This window comes from Thalassophryne amazonica, chromosome 16 (assembly GCF_902500255.1).
Source record: "Thalassophryne amazonica chromosome 16, fThaAma1.1, whole genome shotgun sequence".
NCBI classification, from domain to species: Eukaryota; Metazoa; Chordata; class Actinopteri; order Batrachoidiformes; family Batrachoididae; genus Thalassophryne; species Thalassophryne amazonica.
In genome coordinates, this window is record NC_047118.1 from 20,987,407 (window position 1) to 21,006,688 (window position 19,282).

Genomic DNA, 19,282 nt, shown 5'->3' on the forward strand with positions numbered 1-19,282 from the left:
GAACACCTCCTCTGGAAACACTTCCCTCATGTCATCAAACGTCAATGGATTGACTAATTCTAAGAAGTGCAAACTTTCCAAATTTGAAAAACGCAGAGGAATCTGCTCCATGAGACTATCCAGGATGGCCATGTACAGATTTCTGTAGCGCTCCCAGGGATCCTGGAATTGGGAGAGACGGCTCTTTCTCACGGGCTCATCTTGTGGATCAGATGTGAGACCTGCTGCTTGGAAAAACAGCTTGGAAAGCCCCCTCTGACCTCTTCTCTTTGACAAAAGCAAGAAGAGACTTAATTCATTTCTTGCAGTAGAGATCATCCATGGCTCTCTGCTGGACAATATCAAAGACCACATCAGTATTTGATGTGGTCAAATACTGATTTGTTCATATGTGTACGAACAAATTTGTTCATATGTGTACACTGAATAAAAAAGAATGATAAACCAACTTAAAAAAGTGTTACAATTTGTAAAAACCTGAATGAATTAAGATGTTTGAACTTAGGTTTGTAAGTTAGAGTTGATTTAACTTTCAAACTTAAGTTCAAAAAACTTAATTCATTCAGGTTTTTACAAATTGTAAAACTTTTTTAACAGCAATAATAAAACATTTATGCCAGGCGAGTGAACTGTCCAAAAAATGCTCTTGGACCCTGACGGTGCAGCTCTACTCTCATTGGCTGTCACCCCCGGCACTCAAAATCTAAACTGAATGCTAACATCTGATAAATGTCTTTTAAATGATTTCAGAGGTATTATTGGGTTCTAAAAACAGCATTTTCAGTTTTAGAAGTGTTTATTTCTTGCTAGCTTTTACATAATATATGACAAAGAGGATATATTTACACACAAAACTGAGTTTGCAGCTAGCAACCAGACTGTGACATCATGGTGCAGCTCTACTCTGTTTGGCTGTCACCCCCGCCACTTATAAATAATAAAACATTTATGCCAGGCGAGTGAACTGTCCAAAAAATGCTCTTGGACCCTGACGGTGCAGCTCTACTCTCATTGGCTGTCACCCCCGGCACTCAAAATCTAAACTGAATGCTAACGTCTACTAAATATCTTTTAAATCACTTCAGAGGTATTATTAGGTTCTAAAAACAGCATTTTCAGTTTTAGAAGTGTTTTTTTCTCACTAGCTTTTACATAATATATGACAAAGAGGTTATATTTACACACAAATGAAACGGAGTACCCACCTAGCTAGCAGCATGTGACGTCACCACTCTGACATCTGCAAGATCATGCCATAAAAGTAGGTATAGAATGCACCTCTTAAAATATGTCAAGGTTAGCCATCTTTGAACTTGTCCAAGGTCTGTGTCCCAAGAATGTTCCCTGTGAATTTGAAGACTGTAATAGAACTAGACTTATGCTGTACAGAGATAGACGGACGGACGGACAGATGGACGGGCGTCAGGTCTTTGCAATACCCGATGGTCATATGTTGGCTCAGGTAAAAACAGACTGAACATCTCGCCCCTCAGAAACATCAAGAAAACCAAGAAATTTGAAAGAAATCTGATTTTTACTTGCACTATCAACATAGTGTACAATGACAAAAAGATGGGCACAACAAGCAATAGCAGTTGTTTCATCCTGCCATCCAAAAAAGGGAGGAATCTGAATTTCATCTCTGATCTCAGAAACAGTGGCTGCAACAGCAGAGATCAAGTCACTGTAGATGGAATGAAACGTACCAGGAAACACAGCTGATGACTGGAATTGTACGGCCAAGACAGAGTCATATTTAGATAAGGTCTCTGTGAACTCCCTGTAATATCCCTTGTTGGATGAACAGTATACTTTCTTTGTTACAACACTTCCAATCAGCCAGCTCACTTTGTCATACCAGGAGAGCTGAAAAGATGTGTTACTTTTCCCAACTTTTTGCACCAACTCAATCAGGAAAACTATCAGATGGCTTTAACAAATTCAGGTCGACAATATTAGCATTGTCTGCCATCATGTGTGCATCTGCTAGCCAGCTAGTTCACTCTGACCTAAGCAACAGTATGAATGATTGATTGAACGAACTAACGAAAGGATATTAAACTCAAACATGGAAATGTTGAAATTATGTTCAACTCAAACAAGGAAATATTATGTGTGCTTTAAGCAAATACCAAGAAATGAGTTGCAGTCTGTCTTTCGACTTCACTTACAAAATCTGCAACGGGACTGAGCTCCTGATGATTGACTGTGTATATCTCAATATAGCTGTCAATCAAAAGGGGATTCGGTCTTTCGGCTGATCTTCCAATCAATGTGCGGTAGCTCAGCGTCCAGGCCTGCCGACAGCTCCATTCAACCCCAGAAACGCTGAGCGTCTGGGGGCGGGACAAAATCGTGGTATTTATCGAATGGCCGTCAAGTTTCGAGGCAATGAAAAAAACTGTTCTGAACAGTCCCATTGAAGTGATCGGACACTCAGCTTCTACGGGCAAATGCACTGATGTTACTGGAATGTATGAGAAGTTAACAAAATCAAGTCAGTCGATTTGTGATAAGTAGTTGATTCTGAACGAACACGTCGGTATAGCACACAGTTAACAGTAGATGGCAGTGTTCATGGCAGTGTGAGCAGCCACACATTCGCTAAAAGTGATGGAGATAACAAACAGAATTTTCAGTTTTCAAAATGCCTATTTTTTTCCAAATGAAAAAATTACATATTTACAAATATAGATTTATTTGTAAAACCCACCACATGTTTCAGTAACTGTCTGTTATACCCATACCAGCTGATGTCAGGAAACTAATGTGCCCATAATGCAATGTGGCATGTGTGTCTAAATGCTAAAACCTTAAAAATTAGTGCATTAGTTAACAATTAGTTTGTTTAAAATTATAACCATAATTCAAAATTGTCTGCCTGTGCAAGACATGACGGGCAGGTCTGTATGGTTTGAAGAGAAATTATCTTTTTTTTTTTTCTTTTCTCCTCTCTCCTCTCTCCTTTCTGTCTGATCACCAGGTCTGTTTTGCTGAGAGAAGGCCGATCGGAGACAGAACGCTGACTCGTTGTTGTTTCAGTAGCTGCTGTGTACTGATGTCCATACTGAAAGTTATCGGTTTAAGCTTTTATCTGTAACTTCCGCTAAATTTTTCATGGATTTCTCAGTTTACCTTTATAAAGGTTAACTTTTTATATATGGTGCTAAAAATGATCTTATATATATCTTATATATACATCAAGTCAGTTTAACTTCTGGGTTATTGATCTGGTCAGTTAAGTAGCAGAGGGGGGTTGTTGATCAGTTTCAGCTGCTTTGGTGTTAATGAAATTAACAACAGAGGAGCAACAGTAATAAGACACTCAAAACATAATTGGTTTTACAGGCAGAGGCCACTGACATTTTTTCCCTCCTCATCTTTTCTGACTGATTTTTCTCTAGTTTTCCATTTGGCTAGAGTCAGTGTAACTACAGGTGCAGTACCTGGACCCTACTGAGGTTGCACATGTAGTCCAACTCCCCCAGAATAGCACATTAATACATACCATTGGCAGAAGGTTTGCTGTGTTTCCCAGCACAGTCTCAAGAGCATGAAAGAGATTCCAGGAGACAGGCAGTTACTTTAGGAGAGCTGGACAGGGCCGTAGAAAGGCCTTAACCCATCAGCAGGATCCGTATCTGCTTGTTTGTGCAAGAACAAACAGGATGAGCACTGCCAGAACCCTACAAAATGACCTCCAGCAGGCCATTGGTGTGAATGTCTCTGACCAAACAACCACAAACAGATTTCATGAGGGTGGCCTGAGGGTTTGATATCCTGTAGAGGGCCCTGTGCTCCAGAACACCAGAACTGGCAGGTCTGCCACAGCGCTCTGTGCTTTTGAGAGCAGGTTCAGTCTGAGCACATATGACAGATGTCTGGAGATACTGTGGAGAACAACATCATTCAGCATGACTGGTTTGATGGTGGGTCAGTGATGGTCTGGGGAGGCATGTCCCTGAAAGACTGTGTAGACTTCTACAGGCTAGACAACAGCAACAGGTAACAAGCTAGGCAACCAATACCTGATACTAGGTATTGGGATGAAATCCTTGGACCCATTGTCAGACCCTACACTGGTGCAGTGGTTCCTGGGCTCCTCCCGGTGCACGACAATGCCCAGCACTTGTGGCGAGAGTGTGTAAGCAGTTCTTGGAGGATGAAGGAATTGATGCCATTGACTGGCCCCCACGCTCACCTGACCTGAATCCAATAGAACACCTCTGGAACATTAGGTTTCGGTTCATCCGACACCACCAGGTTGCACTTCAGACTGTCCAGTAGCTAATTGATGCCCTGGCCCAGATATGGGAGGAGATCCCCCAGGACATCATACATCATCTCGGCAAAGAAATTTTGGCAAAATGAACAAGCCTGCCACATGATTTTTTTTTTCACTTTGATTTTCTGGGTGTCTTTGATTTGTTGACAGCTTTCATTTCCATCAAACGATGCAGCATTTCCTCTCATTAAGAGCCATTTTTGGACGGGTGTGACTTATGCTCCAGAAAATACAGCATCCACCCCTCCTTTGCATTGAGAGGAGCCAGCTGAGGTGGTTTGGTCATCTTGTTAGGATGCCTCCTGGGCGCCTCCCTAGGGAGGTGTTCCAGCCATGTCCAGCTGGGAGGAGACCCCGGGGAAGACCCAGGCCAGTGTGGAGAAATTATATCTCCACACTGGCCTGGGCACACCTCTGTATCTCCCAAGTGAGAGATGGTTAATGTGGTCTGGGAAAGGGAACTTTGGAGGTCCCCTGCTGGAGCTGTTGCCCCCACGACCTGATCCCAGATGTATGTATGTATGTATATGTAAAATACGGTATCATCATCCATTTAGAGTAAAGAGCCGTTTCTCCAGTGTACAGTATTTCATAGCTACTTTTTTGTATTATGGATAATGAAAAAAAGTCATTCTGAATTGATAAAGCAGAAAAAGTGTGTACATCCCGCTGCATTTTGGCAGTCATCAATGCAAGTGTGTAGTTTGGATGTGGTGTACGAGGGCTGTCAATAAAGTATAGGTCCTTTTTATTTTTTTCAAAAACTATATGGATTTCATTCATATGTTTTTACGTCAGACATGCTTGAACCCTCGTGCGCATGCGTGAGTTTTTCCATGCCTGTCGGTGACATCATTCGCCTTTGAGCACTCCTTGCGGGAGGAGTCGTCCAGCCCCTCGTCGGAATTCCTTTGTCTGAGAAGTTGCTGAGAGACTGGCGCTTTGTTTGATCAAAATTTTTTCTAAACACAGGCACATCGAAGTGGACACGGTTCGAAAAATTAAGCTGGTTTTCGGTGAAAATTTTAACGGCTGATGAGAGACTTTGAGGTGATACTGTTGCTTTAAGGACTTCCAACACAGCAGGACGTCGCGCAGTGGTCCCAGGCGCCGTCGTCAGCCTGTTTCAAGCTGAAAACCTCCACATTTCAGGCTCTATTGATCCAGGACGTCGTGAGAGAACAGAGAAGTTTCAGAAGAAGTCGGTTTCAGCATTTTATCCGGATATTCCACTGTTAAAGGAGATTTTTTTTAATGAAAGACGTGCGGACGGGTCCGCGCATCGGGACGCAGCCGGCGCAGTGCGGCAGCACAGGAAAAACACCTCCGTGTTGATAACCATTTGTAAAATCCAGGCGGCTTTTGATGGCTTTCAGTGGAGTGAGTATATGAGAAATTGTTTAACAGCTGGACATGTTCCAACTTGTCCTTAAGGTTTCCAACAGAGGTGTTTTTCCTGTGGCGGAGCGTCGCAATCCGCCCGCACGTCTTTCATTAAAAAAATCTCCTTTAACACGACGACTGGAATCTCCTCTCACGACGTCCTGGATCAATAGAGCCTGAAATGTGGAGGTTTTCAGCTTGAAACAGGCTGACGACGGCGCCTGGGAGTGCTACATGACGTCTCGCACCGTGGGAAGTCCTTAAAGCGACAGTATCACCTCAAAATCTCTCATCAGCCGTTAAAATTTTCACAGAAAACCAGCTTAATTTTTCGAACCGTGTCCACTTCGATGTGCCTCACAGGTTTAGAAAAAAGTTTAATCAAACAAAGCGCCAGTCTCTCTGCAACTTCTCAGACAAAGGAATTCCGACGAGGGGCTGGATGACTCCTCCCACAAGGAGTGCTCACAGGCGAATGACGTCACCGACAGGCATGGAAAAACTCACGCATGCGCACGAGGGTTCAAGCACGTCTGACGTAAAAACATATGAATGAAATCCATATAGTTTTTGAAAAAAATAAAAAGGACCTATACTTTATTGACAGACCTCGTATGTCTGCTCTGAGCTGCATGAAGACTTGTGTAAAGCTCAGATTAGGCCCAGAGAGAGAACTCGCAGAGACGTATGTGTGGCCATAAGATGACTCTGCGTTTGATCATTTAGGATTTTGTAGTTGGGATGAGATGCTTTTATCTTCACATTAGGTTTGGCTGTTCGTGACAGTGACTTTGCTGCATTTGATCAATTATTCACTGCTCCCTGACTTGTGATGATGCTTTCTTCTTTCTTCTCCATCTCCTCCCCTGCTTTTTATCTCTCCTCTTGGTGTGCTTAGAAAATAAGCTTTTGTTGCCCCAATAATTGTCGGGAAAACTTTTGAACTCGACATCTGAGAGGCATTGTGGCATGGTTGTCCATTACTCTCTTGATCTTTTTTGGGGGGGTGGGGTAACCGAGAGGCTATACAGCTCTCTAATCCCTTACATCCTGTTACAAGTCCATAAATGTCTGTCATTCACTTTGTACTTCATTTTGTGACTTCTCTGCGTTTTTCCTTCACATCGTGTTGCTCTTGTTTTACCACAGGTCCTCTAACAACCACCCAAGTGACCACTACTCTTCCAGCGAGGCCTTTCACCTCCAGTGCCAGCCCCTCCACTGCCCGTCCTTTGGCCCCAACCTCTCGCCCCATTGGCTCTATCAACAAGCACCCTGACCTCCGACCCATCACAGCCACTGTGCCTGTGACACGCCAGTCGCCGCGTCCTCCCGAAAGCTTGGAGCCCCATGTGTGTGAGGCCAGAGTTGCCCGGGGCGTCCCGTGGCCCATCACAAAGAGAGGAGAAACTGTGGACCGCCCATGTCCCAAAGGATCCCTAGGTGAGGGCATTTACTAGACATGCATGTTTTTAATCCTTTAACATTAGTGGTGGCCCGCTGGCGGACTGGTCCAGTGCCCTGTAATTGGTGCTCCCAGATTAGAATGGCTATTTTCAACACAACGGCAATATAAAATATCTATTAGAATCTTACCTCCTTTAGAACAAAATGAGCTGGAGCACAATATTTTATGATGGCACAATAAGACAAGCAACAGAACCCCGCAATTACCAACAAGGCTTCATAAATCACACGCCACCAAAAAGCTTACTTTACACAAGCTTGCCTGTTTAAACTAATATATAAAGAGTAACTGCAAATTAATATGTTAAAAGATGCCAATGTGGCTCCAAATAGAAGGCTCACTAGTCATCTCCTGTGTCTACGATCTATCCTGTATCTATTTATGGAGTCACCAACAGAAACTTTGCAGACTTTCCCACTGACTGATTTTATTATGTCTAAGACTGCACTGCAAATTGCAGAGAATATCCAATGAAAGCACAGCACAAGCTCCCAGCTACAGCGTAGCTTTATTGACTTTTGATTATGTCACTTCAAGGAAGACTTTAAGTTTTAAAGGCCTTCTCTGTAATTCAACAGTAGACAAACAGAGGGTTTGATGGATGGCTTGGTGGAACTATCAGCATTTGTTTAGCAATGGCAACAGTTTCCTGTGTGCTATGTGTCAAATGACAGTTGTCATGATCCTACCCGTTTGTTATTGTAACATTGGTCCTTACAAAGTACAAAGTTGAAGTATTCCTCAATTTGAGTTTATTCAAAGTCACGCTGAAAAACAGGCCTGGGTTCCCACAGATGTAGCCCACACAGGTGCTCCATCGTGTGAGAGACCCTCAACAAAGCCAACAAGTTGTTTTTAGACAAGACAATGTAGGCGATACAGTGGGTGCGTTTTATTCCCACACCTACCCTTATTGGCTCATGTAACAGAGGGGAAACCCCACCCCTTGTCTTCAGCACACAGTTGTTTGGTACCTGGTGGAACCTAACGCCTTTGTTTAAATAAAACCAGTTCAGACCAGTTGGCATGCATACTCAAACAGAAAAAACTCATTAAAATATATGTAACCATTAAAGCATAGTAAATACTTGATGTAGTACAAAATAAAGTATAATAAATAAACAGATATATATCCAACAGAAGGTCAAACAGTTATGTAGAATGGAAATCTTATTTTTTATTTTGCAATATGTAGAAAACTGTTTGAATATGTACTGACTATATGTGTCCACTTTCACCCAAATGGGGGCAACAATGGTGAAAAACACAACTTTTTTTTTCCAGGTGGTTCACTATTTGCTCTGTAGGATAGGGGTTGGACAACTAATATATAAGCCAGGGTTTGATTCCAGGTGTGTGCTCAGGCTACCTGTCTGTGCTGTTGAACAAGAGATTTTATGTGCATCGACCTCATCCATGGGTACTAGTGTAACGGAGGCCAGCAGGTGTCGCTGTGCAGATGTAGTTAGTAAACCTCACTCTCCACAGCTCAAAAGGATTCTCTGGTCACAAGGCCAGTCCCCTGGGTTTTAGCCTTCTGAGAGTCCGACTCCCATGCCAGAGATCATTAGTTTGTGTCCCGAGTGGAGAGAATGGGCGGAGTCATAACAACACAACGTAGAGTGCAGCCGCTGCACTTGCCTTGGCTGGGGTAACCTCGGATGGACTGGTAGTGGGGGAGCCTTACTGTCTCTATTCCACACTATGGTATCCGGGGATAGGTACCGTACTATAAGTCCTGTGTAGGACTTATAGTTTCTTCTTCTTCTTCTGTGGTAAGTCGACATATCGTGCAACATCAACAGTCATCCAAGGACAAGGCTTATTTTATTGTGTTGCTGCAGTAACATTTGGAAAAATCTTTTGTTCAGTTACTTTCAATATTTTATTATTTATTTACTTACTTATTTACTTATTTATCACTGTGGAATCTGAGAGTAACAAAACTTGACATCAACTTGCTTTCATGAAATTACAAAAACTCCATTGTGTAGAGCAAGTTGATCACTGGGATAAGGTGTTGGGTTTGAATCCCAGTCACGCATCCTCACTGTGTCCTTGGAAAAGACACACTTCTGCATCCTCCCAGTCCACCCAGCTGTAAATAGGTACTGGCCTTGGCTGGGGAAGTATCCTGTAATAGACTGACATCCCGTCCAGGGGGAGTTGTAGACTCTCATTCACGTCACGTGACAGAATCCAGTGAGAAGCACCAATGGGCTTCAGGGCCTGTATAGGACTTACTAGTCGAGTCCAGTCATGTATGTGGGTGTTTTTAGTTTCTGAATGTTGATGCACTGCAGTGATCACCATGTTTATGCTCTGAACCCCCCCTGTTGTCTTCTCACATCCCTGCGTTTGCAGGCACAGTCCCCGAGGACATTGTCCACAAATGAAAGGCATGTCTCCCAGACAAACAGAGCTGATTGGAAGTGAAGAATAATTAAATGAAAGCAACACTGGCGTTGCCTCCGTTCCTGCTCACTTCTACACCTCTGAACATCCAGCCATCAAATAGCTCTCTCTTGTCACAGAAAAAGACGACTCCATCCATCTTTTTTTCCAGCGCCTTTTGCTTTTTTTCTTGTACATATGTCCTTTATGTGAAAGCAGCACTAATACTAAATTAGCAGCTGGCTTCATTTCAGGGTTTTGGCAGAGCACTCGTACCCGAACTGCGGTCGATAGAGGAGAGAAATAGGAGGAGAACAAAAAAAAAAAAATCAGTGATGAGTGGATGAGGAAGAAAAAGGAGAGTATGAAATGTGATGCCACATCTGCTGTGATCTGACTGCTGCTGTGCAGCGGCGCTGTCGTCTCTGCTCTTCTGTCTCTGTGGTGTCTCTCATCTTCTCTTTTCTCTGCCTTGTCTTTTTGGCATGATGTCGGTTATTTGTGTTAGCGGCGGTGTGGAGACCCTGCTCTGGTTTTATCCCTGCATAGTGTCCTTTCTCTGAACCCTACTAACTATACAGAAAAACCAGGCGGGATGCATGTGTGTGTGTGTGTGTGTGTGTGTGTGTGTGTGTGTGTGTGTGTGTGTGTGTGTGTGTGTGTGTGTGTGTGTGTGTGTGTGTGTGTGTGTGTGTGTGTGTTGGGGGGGGTTGTTGGTGCTTCCCCTCCACTCTTTTATTTGGTGGTGGCGGATCGTACCTGAAGGTGGTCGTGTTAAAATTACATGCGCATATGTTCCTTTAAAATCATTCTTTTTGCAGCTTGAAAGTCTGTTTTTTTCCCCTGCTGTCATCTTACTCCCTTCATCTTTCGTGCATTTTCTCACTTCCCTCCTTCCCTCTTATCTTCAAATACTTTCAGTGCCGTGGTTTTAAAGTTCTTTCCATTTATCTTATGCTGGGGAAAAAAAAAAATCTATTACCTTTTTTTTTTTTTTGGTTTTCATCCCTTCACATCTCATATTTTTCTTTAATTTCTGACACCTACCACTTATTATCTCCCCATTACTCCTCATTCATCTCTTTCCTCTCCCTCTGCTGGGCTCCAGGTATCGCTTCGTTCCAGTGCTTGGCGGAGCAGGTCATGTGGAACCCGCGTGGTCCTGACCTGAGTAACTGCACCTCCCCGTGGGTCAACCAGGTGGCTCAGAAGGTGAGACCTGGAACCTTAGCCCCACGCTGCCCCGACCCTGTCCTCCTCTGCACGCATTAACATATCGCCAGGGCTCGACTGATTTAAGTGCAGACTCATTCAGCCGGTCGTCGTAACAAGACATCTGCTCTTTATCCCTAATTAGCTTTCTTTTTCCCAACACACTGTAATTACAGCTCAGCTGCATTATTTAAAAAAATAAATAAATCAGGCTTAGAGCTTCATTGCTGTCAAAAAACATTCTTGTTCTTATCATGCATTTCTTAATATGAATCACAGTGCGGTGAAAAGTTATTTGTCACTTCTGTAGTCTTCAATTTTTGTGTATATACGAGGTCTATTAGATAATAAACCTACCCTTTTATTTATTTTTTTAACTATACGGATTTGAATGACGTGCGGTTGCACCAATCATGCTTGAACCCTCGTGCGCATGCATGAGTTTTTTCACGCGTGTCGGTGACATCATTTCCCTGTGGGCAGGCCTTGAGTGAGATGTGGTTCAGCCCTCTCGGCTGAATTCCTTTGTTTCACATGCTGCTCGAGACGGCGCGCGTTGCTTTATCAAAATTTTTTCTGGACCTGTGAGGGATATTCGAGTGGACACTATTCGAGAAATTAAGCTGGTTTTCGGTGAAAAGTTTAATGGCTGATGAGAGATTATGGGGTGTTTCTGTCACTGTAAGGACTTCCCACGGAGCGGGACGTCATGCAACGCTTCCAGGCGCCGTCGTCGGCCTGTTTCGACCTGAAAACATCCTAATTTAAGGCTTAATTCACCCAGGACGTCGTGAAAGAACAGAGAAGATTCAGAAGAGGCCGGCATGAGGACTTTATGCGGACATTCCACTGTTTAAGGACATTTTGTAATTAAAGACGTGCGCGCAAATTCGTCGAGTCGTTTCCGTGACGACTCGGCAAATCTGTGTGTGCCGCGACAGGAAAAACACCTCCGTGTTGAAAACCATTTGTAAAATTCAGGCGGCTTTTGATGGCTTTCAACAAGTGAGTAACTGAGAAATTGTTTAACAGCTTGGGCATGTTCCAACTTGTCCGTTAAGATTTCCAACGGAGGTGTTTTTCCTGTTGCGACCCCCCGCGGTCGGGTCCGGCCCGACATGCGACTCTGCCCGCACGTTCTTTCATTACAAAATGTCCGTTAACAAAGGAATGTCCGAATAAACTCCTCATGCCGACTTCTTCTGAAAGTTCTCTGTTCTCTGACGACTTATTGGGTCAACAGAGCCTGAAATGTGGAAGTTTTCAACTTGAAACGGCGAGACGCTGCCGCCTCGAAGCGCAGATCGCCGTCAGGCGCCGTGGGCCGTCCTTACAGCGACACTACCAGACCAAAATCTCTCATCAGCCATTAAAATTTTTACCGAAAACCAGCTGAATTTATCGAATGGTGTCCACTCAGTTTTGAAAAAAATTTTGATCAAACAAAGCAGCAGTCTCTGAGCCATTACAAAAAACAATGAAAAAATCGACGAGAGGGTGGGTGACTCCTCACTCAAAGACTGCCCACAGGCGAATGACGTAACCGACAGGCGTGAAAAGTCTTTGAGTGAGGAGTCGCCCACCCGCTCGTCGATTTTTTTCATTGTTTAGGAATGGCTCAGAGACTGTTGCTTTGTTTGATAAAATTTTTTTCAAAACTGTAAGGCACAACTGAGCGGACACCATTCAATAAATTCAGCTGGTTTTCGGTAAAAATTTTAACGGCTGATGAGAGATTTTGGTCTGGTAGTGTCGCTTTAAGGACGGTCCACGGCGCCTGACGGCGATCTGCGCTTCGAGGCAGCAGCGTCTCGCCGTTTCAAGTTGAAAACTTCCACATTTCAGGCTCTGTTGACGCAGTAAGTCGTCAGAGAACAGAGAACTTTCGGAAGAAGTCGGCATGAGGAGTTTATTCGGACATTCCATTGTTAACGGTCATTTTGTAATGAAAGAACGTGCGGGCAGAGTCGCATGTCGGGCTGGACCCGACCGCGGGGGGTCGCGGCAGGAAAAACACCTCCGTTGGAAACCTTAACGGGCAAGTTGGAACATGCCCAAGCTGTTAAACAATTTCTCAGTTACTCACTTGTTGAAAGCCATTAAAAGCCGCCTGAATTTTACAAATGGTTTTCAACACGGAGGTGTTTTTCCTGTCGCGGCGCACACAGATTTGCAGAGTCGTCACGGAAACGACTCGGCGAATTTGCGCGTACGTCTTTCATTAAAAAAATGTCCTTAAACAGTGGAATGTCCGCATAAATTCCTCATGCCGGCCTCTTCTGAATCTTCTCTGTTCTCTCACGATGTCCTGGGTGAATTAAGCCTTAAATTAGGATGTTTTCAGCTCGAAACAGGCCGACAACAGCGCCTGGAAGCGCTGCAGGACGTCCCGCTCCATGGGAAGTCCTTACACCGACAGAAACACCCCATAATCTCTCATCAGCCGTTAAACTTTTCACAGAAAACCAGCTTAATTTCTCGAATAGTGTCCACTCGGATATTCCTCACAGGTCCAGAAAAAATTTTGATAAAGCAACGCGCGCCGTCTCGAGCAGCGTGTGAAACAAAGGAATTCAGCCGAGAGGGCGGGACCACATCTCACTCAAGGCCTGCCCACAGGGAAATGACGTCACCGACACGCGTGAAAAAACTCACGCATGCGCACGAGGGTTCAAGCATGATTGGTGTAATCGCATGTCATTCAAATCCATATAGTTAAAAAAATAAATAAAAGGGTCGGTTTATTATCTAAGAGGCCTCGTATATATATATATATATATATATATATATATATAATGTTTTAATTTTTAGCAGCTTTTTTGTCAAAAACTTTATATCAGCCATTCACGAACTTAAGAACACATGCAACTTTGAATATAGACAGATAGATAGATACATACATACATACATACATACATACATACATACATACATACATACATACATACACTGGGCAACATGGTGACTTAGTGGTTAGCACAGTTACCTCCCAGCAAGAAGGTCATGGGATCGATTCCCGCCTGTGGCCTTTCTGTGTGGAGTTTGCATGTTCAGGTGGGTTCCATCCGGGTACTTCCTCCCACATCCAGAGATTTGTACATTAGGTGCGTGTGAATGGGTGTGTGTGTGTTTTTGTTTGTTTGTTTGTTTTTGTCTGTATCTGACCCTGCAACAGACTGGTGTCCTGACCAGGGTGTACTGTGTATAAAATCAACTGTAATTCCTAAATGGTTAAAGTGACATTTTTTTTCCAAACCCCTTGAGTTTAAGATGAAGGTCTATATGACAAAAACATGGTTATTGTTTCATTCATTATGGTGGTGTACAGAGTTCAAAATTCCAAAAAATGTCTCCAAAGTCCTAATAGTTATGGAGCTGACTGCAACAAAGTACATACAAGCAACCAGTAATCAACTCTGTGAGAGTTTGCAACTTCTATACATTGGCCCAGGTGGCATTGAATGACTTTTTCTTTCTATTATTACTTGTATTATTAAGCTGTATTTTGTGCTTAGTCATGGTTTATTTATTTTAAGCAGGGGTGGTGGCCAAGTGGTTAGTGCACTTGGTTTCAGTGCAGAAGGTTACCGGTTCAAACCCCACCCCTCCCACATTTCTTGGAGCAGTCAAAGGGACTTACTTAAGGTGCCCAAACACTTACATGAATTTGATCCCTGCACTGGCATGCAATCTGGTGTGCCAGTGAGAAAACTGGGCGCGGATGCGTGCCAGTGCATAAAGGAAATTTTGAAATGTTCAAAACATCTGGGAACCCCCCCCCCCCCCCCCCAAAAAAAAAACTATATATGGGCAGCCAAAGTGCTATATGAGTTGATGAGTTGTTGAGGTGTGTATAAATGATGCACAAGTACTAGTAGTGATGCAACATGCATTTAATTCAACAACAAATGCACATCAACAACTTTAGCTGTGATGGAACTTACATAGGTTTATGTAAACAACAACTAAGCATTAACATTTCTGCCAGAGAAAACTTTCATGACGTACCCACAAGGTTTGTTTTGTTTTTTTTTTAAGTGCATGCATGTGTCTGGAAAAACAAGTAGCACCATGCTGTGCAAGTAACACTGTTGGGGAATCTATTCTGCCTTCTCATTTTGGTAAAAATCAATAGTAATTGTAAAGCAGCTTCTTAGGTTGTAATTTGCAATTTAAGTGGCACAAACGGGTTCATGTTCTGTTCTACGTGGTCCACCTCTGTTTACAGCTCTGAGGAGAGCTGTTAGCAAGGTGAAATCTTTTAATGGCAGGGAAAAAGGAAACATGATTTCCACACAGCACACAAACTGCAGTTTTACAACAACAGGACTACAACATGATTTCCTTTGACTTGGTTTCTTTACTTTCACCTCAGAGGGTTTGGTTTTGTTCTTGTTTGTCCGGTTGTCATGTTTGTCACCAGTGTATGTCAAAAGGACAGGAATTAAATTTCACTCAAATCTGGTGAAAAGGGAGGCCTTGGGTCAAATAAGAGCTGGATTGAAGGGGATCTTATGTTTGATCATTCCATTTCATCTTTGATACTGATTACTTTGATCCTTGCCTATGATGTTTGATCATTGATCCTGAGTATTTTGATTCTGCAATCACAAGTACCGATGGTTTCAGTGATAAACGTCAAAGATCAGGATCCACAATTTGATCCTGATGCCTTTGATCCTGATTCCAAGATCATATCAAAACAGACATATATAAAACTGGCAACACAAATATACCCTCCTCTGTGAGGTTCAAAGATCAGCAATCAGGATCGGAGGAGGATGGTCATTATCAAACTTTAGAAATCAGGATCAAAGTTCAGTGACCAGGAATAAAAGCCAGTAAACACGATCAAAGGTCAGCATCAAAGTTCAGTAATCAAAAATGAAGGTGAATAATCATGATCTAAGTTTAGCCGTCAAGGTCAAAGCTCAGAGATCAGGATCATAGGTCAATTAATAACAATGGTGAGCAAATAGATTCTCAGAATTTTAGAGAAAAGATCAAAGGAAATAAGAAAGAGACAAAGAAACATAAGCAGGGCTCTTGGACCTTGGCAGTGGTGCAGCCTTTATGAATGAATGAATATTAATTAAATTTGTAAACATCAGGCACTTTCTCTTCTAATTGAATGTGACTTGACTGCAGACAGATTCATTTCTCTCGGTTTGTTTGTTGCATTGTACATACAGATAAAGAGCGGTGAGAATGCGGCAAACATAGCCGGCGAGCTGGTGCACCATACACGAGGTCGGATCCACGCCGGAGATGTCAGCTCGTCCGTGCGACTGATTGAGCAGCTGCTGGACATCCTGGATGCACAGCTTCAGGCTCTGAAGCCCGAAAACAAGGAATCAGCTACACGAAACTACAATAAGGTAGAGCAGAAAAGGAAGAAGTGTGGATGTGCTGTGTATAAATAAATTATTGGAAGAGAACGCGGAGGTTAATGCCAATTTACCCCAAGAGTGATTGTGCAGGGACGAGTGACTTTTCAATTAAAATTTGATTTTCTTTGTCTTCTTTAGATGTTTAATTCCAGGCTTTGTTTCTTCCTTTCAGCTTCAGAAGCGAGAGCGAACCTGTCGGGCCTACATCCAGGTAGCTTTTCTTTTTCATCTGCCTGCTTTGTATGCCTCTGGAGCAGGACCGCTCTGTGACTTAGAATAACTCCGGGAAGATAAATCTTCATGCAGACTTGCTTTATGGATGAGATTTCCTTTGTTGTAGTGTGCTGTATTATTATTTATACGGCCTCTGGAGTCATCATTTATCGAATTTTTTGTTTGCGCCTCTCAGCGGTGTGAGCATGTTTTGGTGTAACTCCTGACAGATATGATGTACAGTATTTAAATGTTGGAGAACGGCTTCTTATGGCAGAGAAAAGCTGATTTGCAGCTTTTCTGTAGACTGTAGAAATAATGGCCTCAGTGACGTCGCCCAGACTTTTTGTGAAGAGCGCGCTGGAAGCTCTGACTGTCATCATGTGTGATTATATAACACCTAAATAGATCCTTGTGGGTTGTATGTCACATGGTATTGATCATTCGTCCCATTTGCCATTTTGTTCCATTTACCATGCAATTTGGGTTCCATACGTTTTGTACCATCGCACGCTGCGACTAACTTAAAGGGAAAACACGGCAACAGCACTTAGTTTAAAAACAAACATGGCGGGGTTTGTTTAGGTGACAGACGACAGTTTGAACGAGCTTATTGACACTGCTCATTCTTTGAACACAAAAAACAAATCCAGTACACTGTAACCCATATGGAGGCATTTGCAATATCCGCTGGGACGTATCTAGTTAAAGTAGAACCGCTGTTGGATGAAGAGCTTGACAAATTTCTGTCGCGATTTTTCGCTGCACTGAGGAAAGAAGATGGCAGTTTGTACAGGAACAATTTTGGATTGGATTGCTATTTAAAGTTGTGTTGGACTGTTTGGAACCTCTTGAGCTCAAAGGGCCAATGACACACACCAAAATGTACCGGTAAGTCCCCTTTCTCGGGTTTATAAATGAATAAAATATCAAATGACAATGATCAATTTTAGGTGTTATATAAAACAAATAATGATTTTTATTTTCATTTGTGCAAAGAAAGGATTTTCATGAGGTGAAAGATGAAATGTTCCATTCAATGACCCATAAACAGTTAAGGGGTAGAGTGTGGCCAAGAGATGAATGAAGCTAGAGCACACCCATCTATCTGGATGTTATCAAGCTAGTTATGACTATCACATTAGGGGACATGGTTTCAGGTAATTGATTAATGCATGATTTTGTGGATTGGAAGGTGTCTTGGGTGCATGTATTAAAAACGATTTAAATCATATAGCCTCAATAACAGTGGCATGACCACTGTAGCTCAAATTACCTAGCTATTGAGACCTGCTCATTAGTGCCAAATGTGCTAATATACAAGCTGAATCAGGCTAAAATTTCACTCACCAAAAATACTGGAGCACAGACATCTTTCATGATCTGTGAGTACAATGTGCCATATGCCCAGAGAAATTAAGTCATAAACATGGGGACATCAGCATGATTTCACTTGCCTCTGATAAATGCTTAGAAACCTCAAGCTGTGAGGAATATGAATTTTGATGACATCATCTCAGGTCACGCCCCTAAAATGAATAGGGGAAAACGTACTTTTTTACGGTGTGAAATCAGGCCAAGCTGAGCTAAAGCGAGAGCTAAGCTAAGCTACAGGCAGCCGGCTTCTGGTCAAGCAAGACTGTTTTTCTGTGGACAAAAAAGACAGCAGGGCCGCACAGTGGAATAATAATTCTACATGGCTCTGTGTGTGAACACAGCATGAGTGAAATACACCGCGGATTACATGGTGACCAGACAGATCTATGTTGATCGTAAAATACAATAATTTGATTTGAAAGCCAAATTAAAGCCATATTTCATTTGGGGACAAAAAAAAAAAAAAAACAGCCCAGATTGACGGTGTGTCCTGGAGCAAGTCTTGAAATGGACACAGGTGGACCTCCAGGAAGCTAATACTCAGCACCTCAGGTTACACCACTTTAATGGCTAAAAATAGCTCTGAATCTGTGTGTATTTTTCAGATGCTGCATGGCTAATTTTATTTTCATCCACTACATCAGGACTCGCAGAAGTTAAAGAGTTGGAACTAATGATTCATAATCTGACTTTTAATTTTTTGATTGGAGTGAGATATGCCCTTTAAATTCATTCCCATACAGTTGTCACAAATGGGGAAACTAGTTATAGGAAGGTAATTTCATGCCAGGGAAGATCCACTGGTGCTGTGCGTTCCACATCTGCCACAAAATGGAACAACCTGGGATCTTGAATGGCAACCACCCTGGGAGACAAAAGGTTCATCCCTACCATCTACTGTATCTATTGTAGGCAGATGAAATGCAGATGTCCTCTTGGTCTTTCCCAGCACACATCTGCAACACTGAGGCACCTACATACTGGATCATGCCCAGAGAAACACACCATGTGGGCAAAATGTCGTAGCTTCACAATGTCTCATCTTCGACTCCCTACACAGCCAATCATTTAAGACAAAGTCATTCCATCGGTATCCAAGGACCCTCCAAAGATAACTAGTACCATCCTTAGGTCACTGGTTAGCATCCAAGTCTCACAACTATGCAGAAAGACAGGTAGCACCAGGACCTTAAAGACTTGAACCTTTATTGTGATATAGAGACCAATACAATTTTTTTTGGTAGCAGGTTGTAAACATGTTTATTTCTGCTGTAAAAATTGGACATTTTAACATGGGGTTCTGGGAATTTTGGAGTCAGCTTTAAGTGGTCATTTGAGAAAATGCAGGTTTTGGTATTTTTGCGCTGAACACCTCTTTCAACACTAGGGAGTTGGCACTTAAGCTTTTGCGATGGCATATATAAGTGTGAAGTGTGGGTTTTGGTAATGTGGAAGTGCTCTTTTTGTGACATAATCTTTACTTTGCTGCGCTGTGACAGACCTTCACTGTATATTACTAGCTTTGTCCTTGTTGTGTTGTACACTAAGGAACAATATCTC

General features: G+C 42.8%; 1 protein-coding gene across 6 annotated transcripts in view; it reads left to right on the forward strand.

Moving 5' to 3' along the window:
• Nucleotides 1-19,282, forward strand: part of adgrl1a (adhesion G protein-coupled receptor L1a) — a 381,665-nt gene that overhangs the window by 304,688 nt on the left and 57,695 nt on the right. For all 6 annotated transcript variants that reach the window (XM_034190600.1, XM_034190603.1, XM_034190604.1 and 3 more), the window contains 4 exons: nt 6,818-7,111; nt 10,639-10,742; nt 15,935-16,120; nt 16,305-16,343. In XM_034190600.1, coding sequence (XP_034046491.1) covers nt 6,818-7,111; nt 10,639-10,742; nt 15,935-16,120; nt 16,305-16,343 — 623 coding nt within the window. The remainder of the gene's footprint in view (nt 1-6,817; nt 7,112-10,638; nt 10,743-15,934; nt 16,121-16,304; nt 16,344-19,282) is intronic.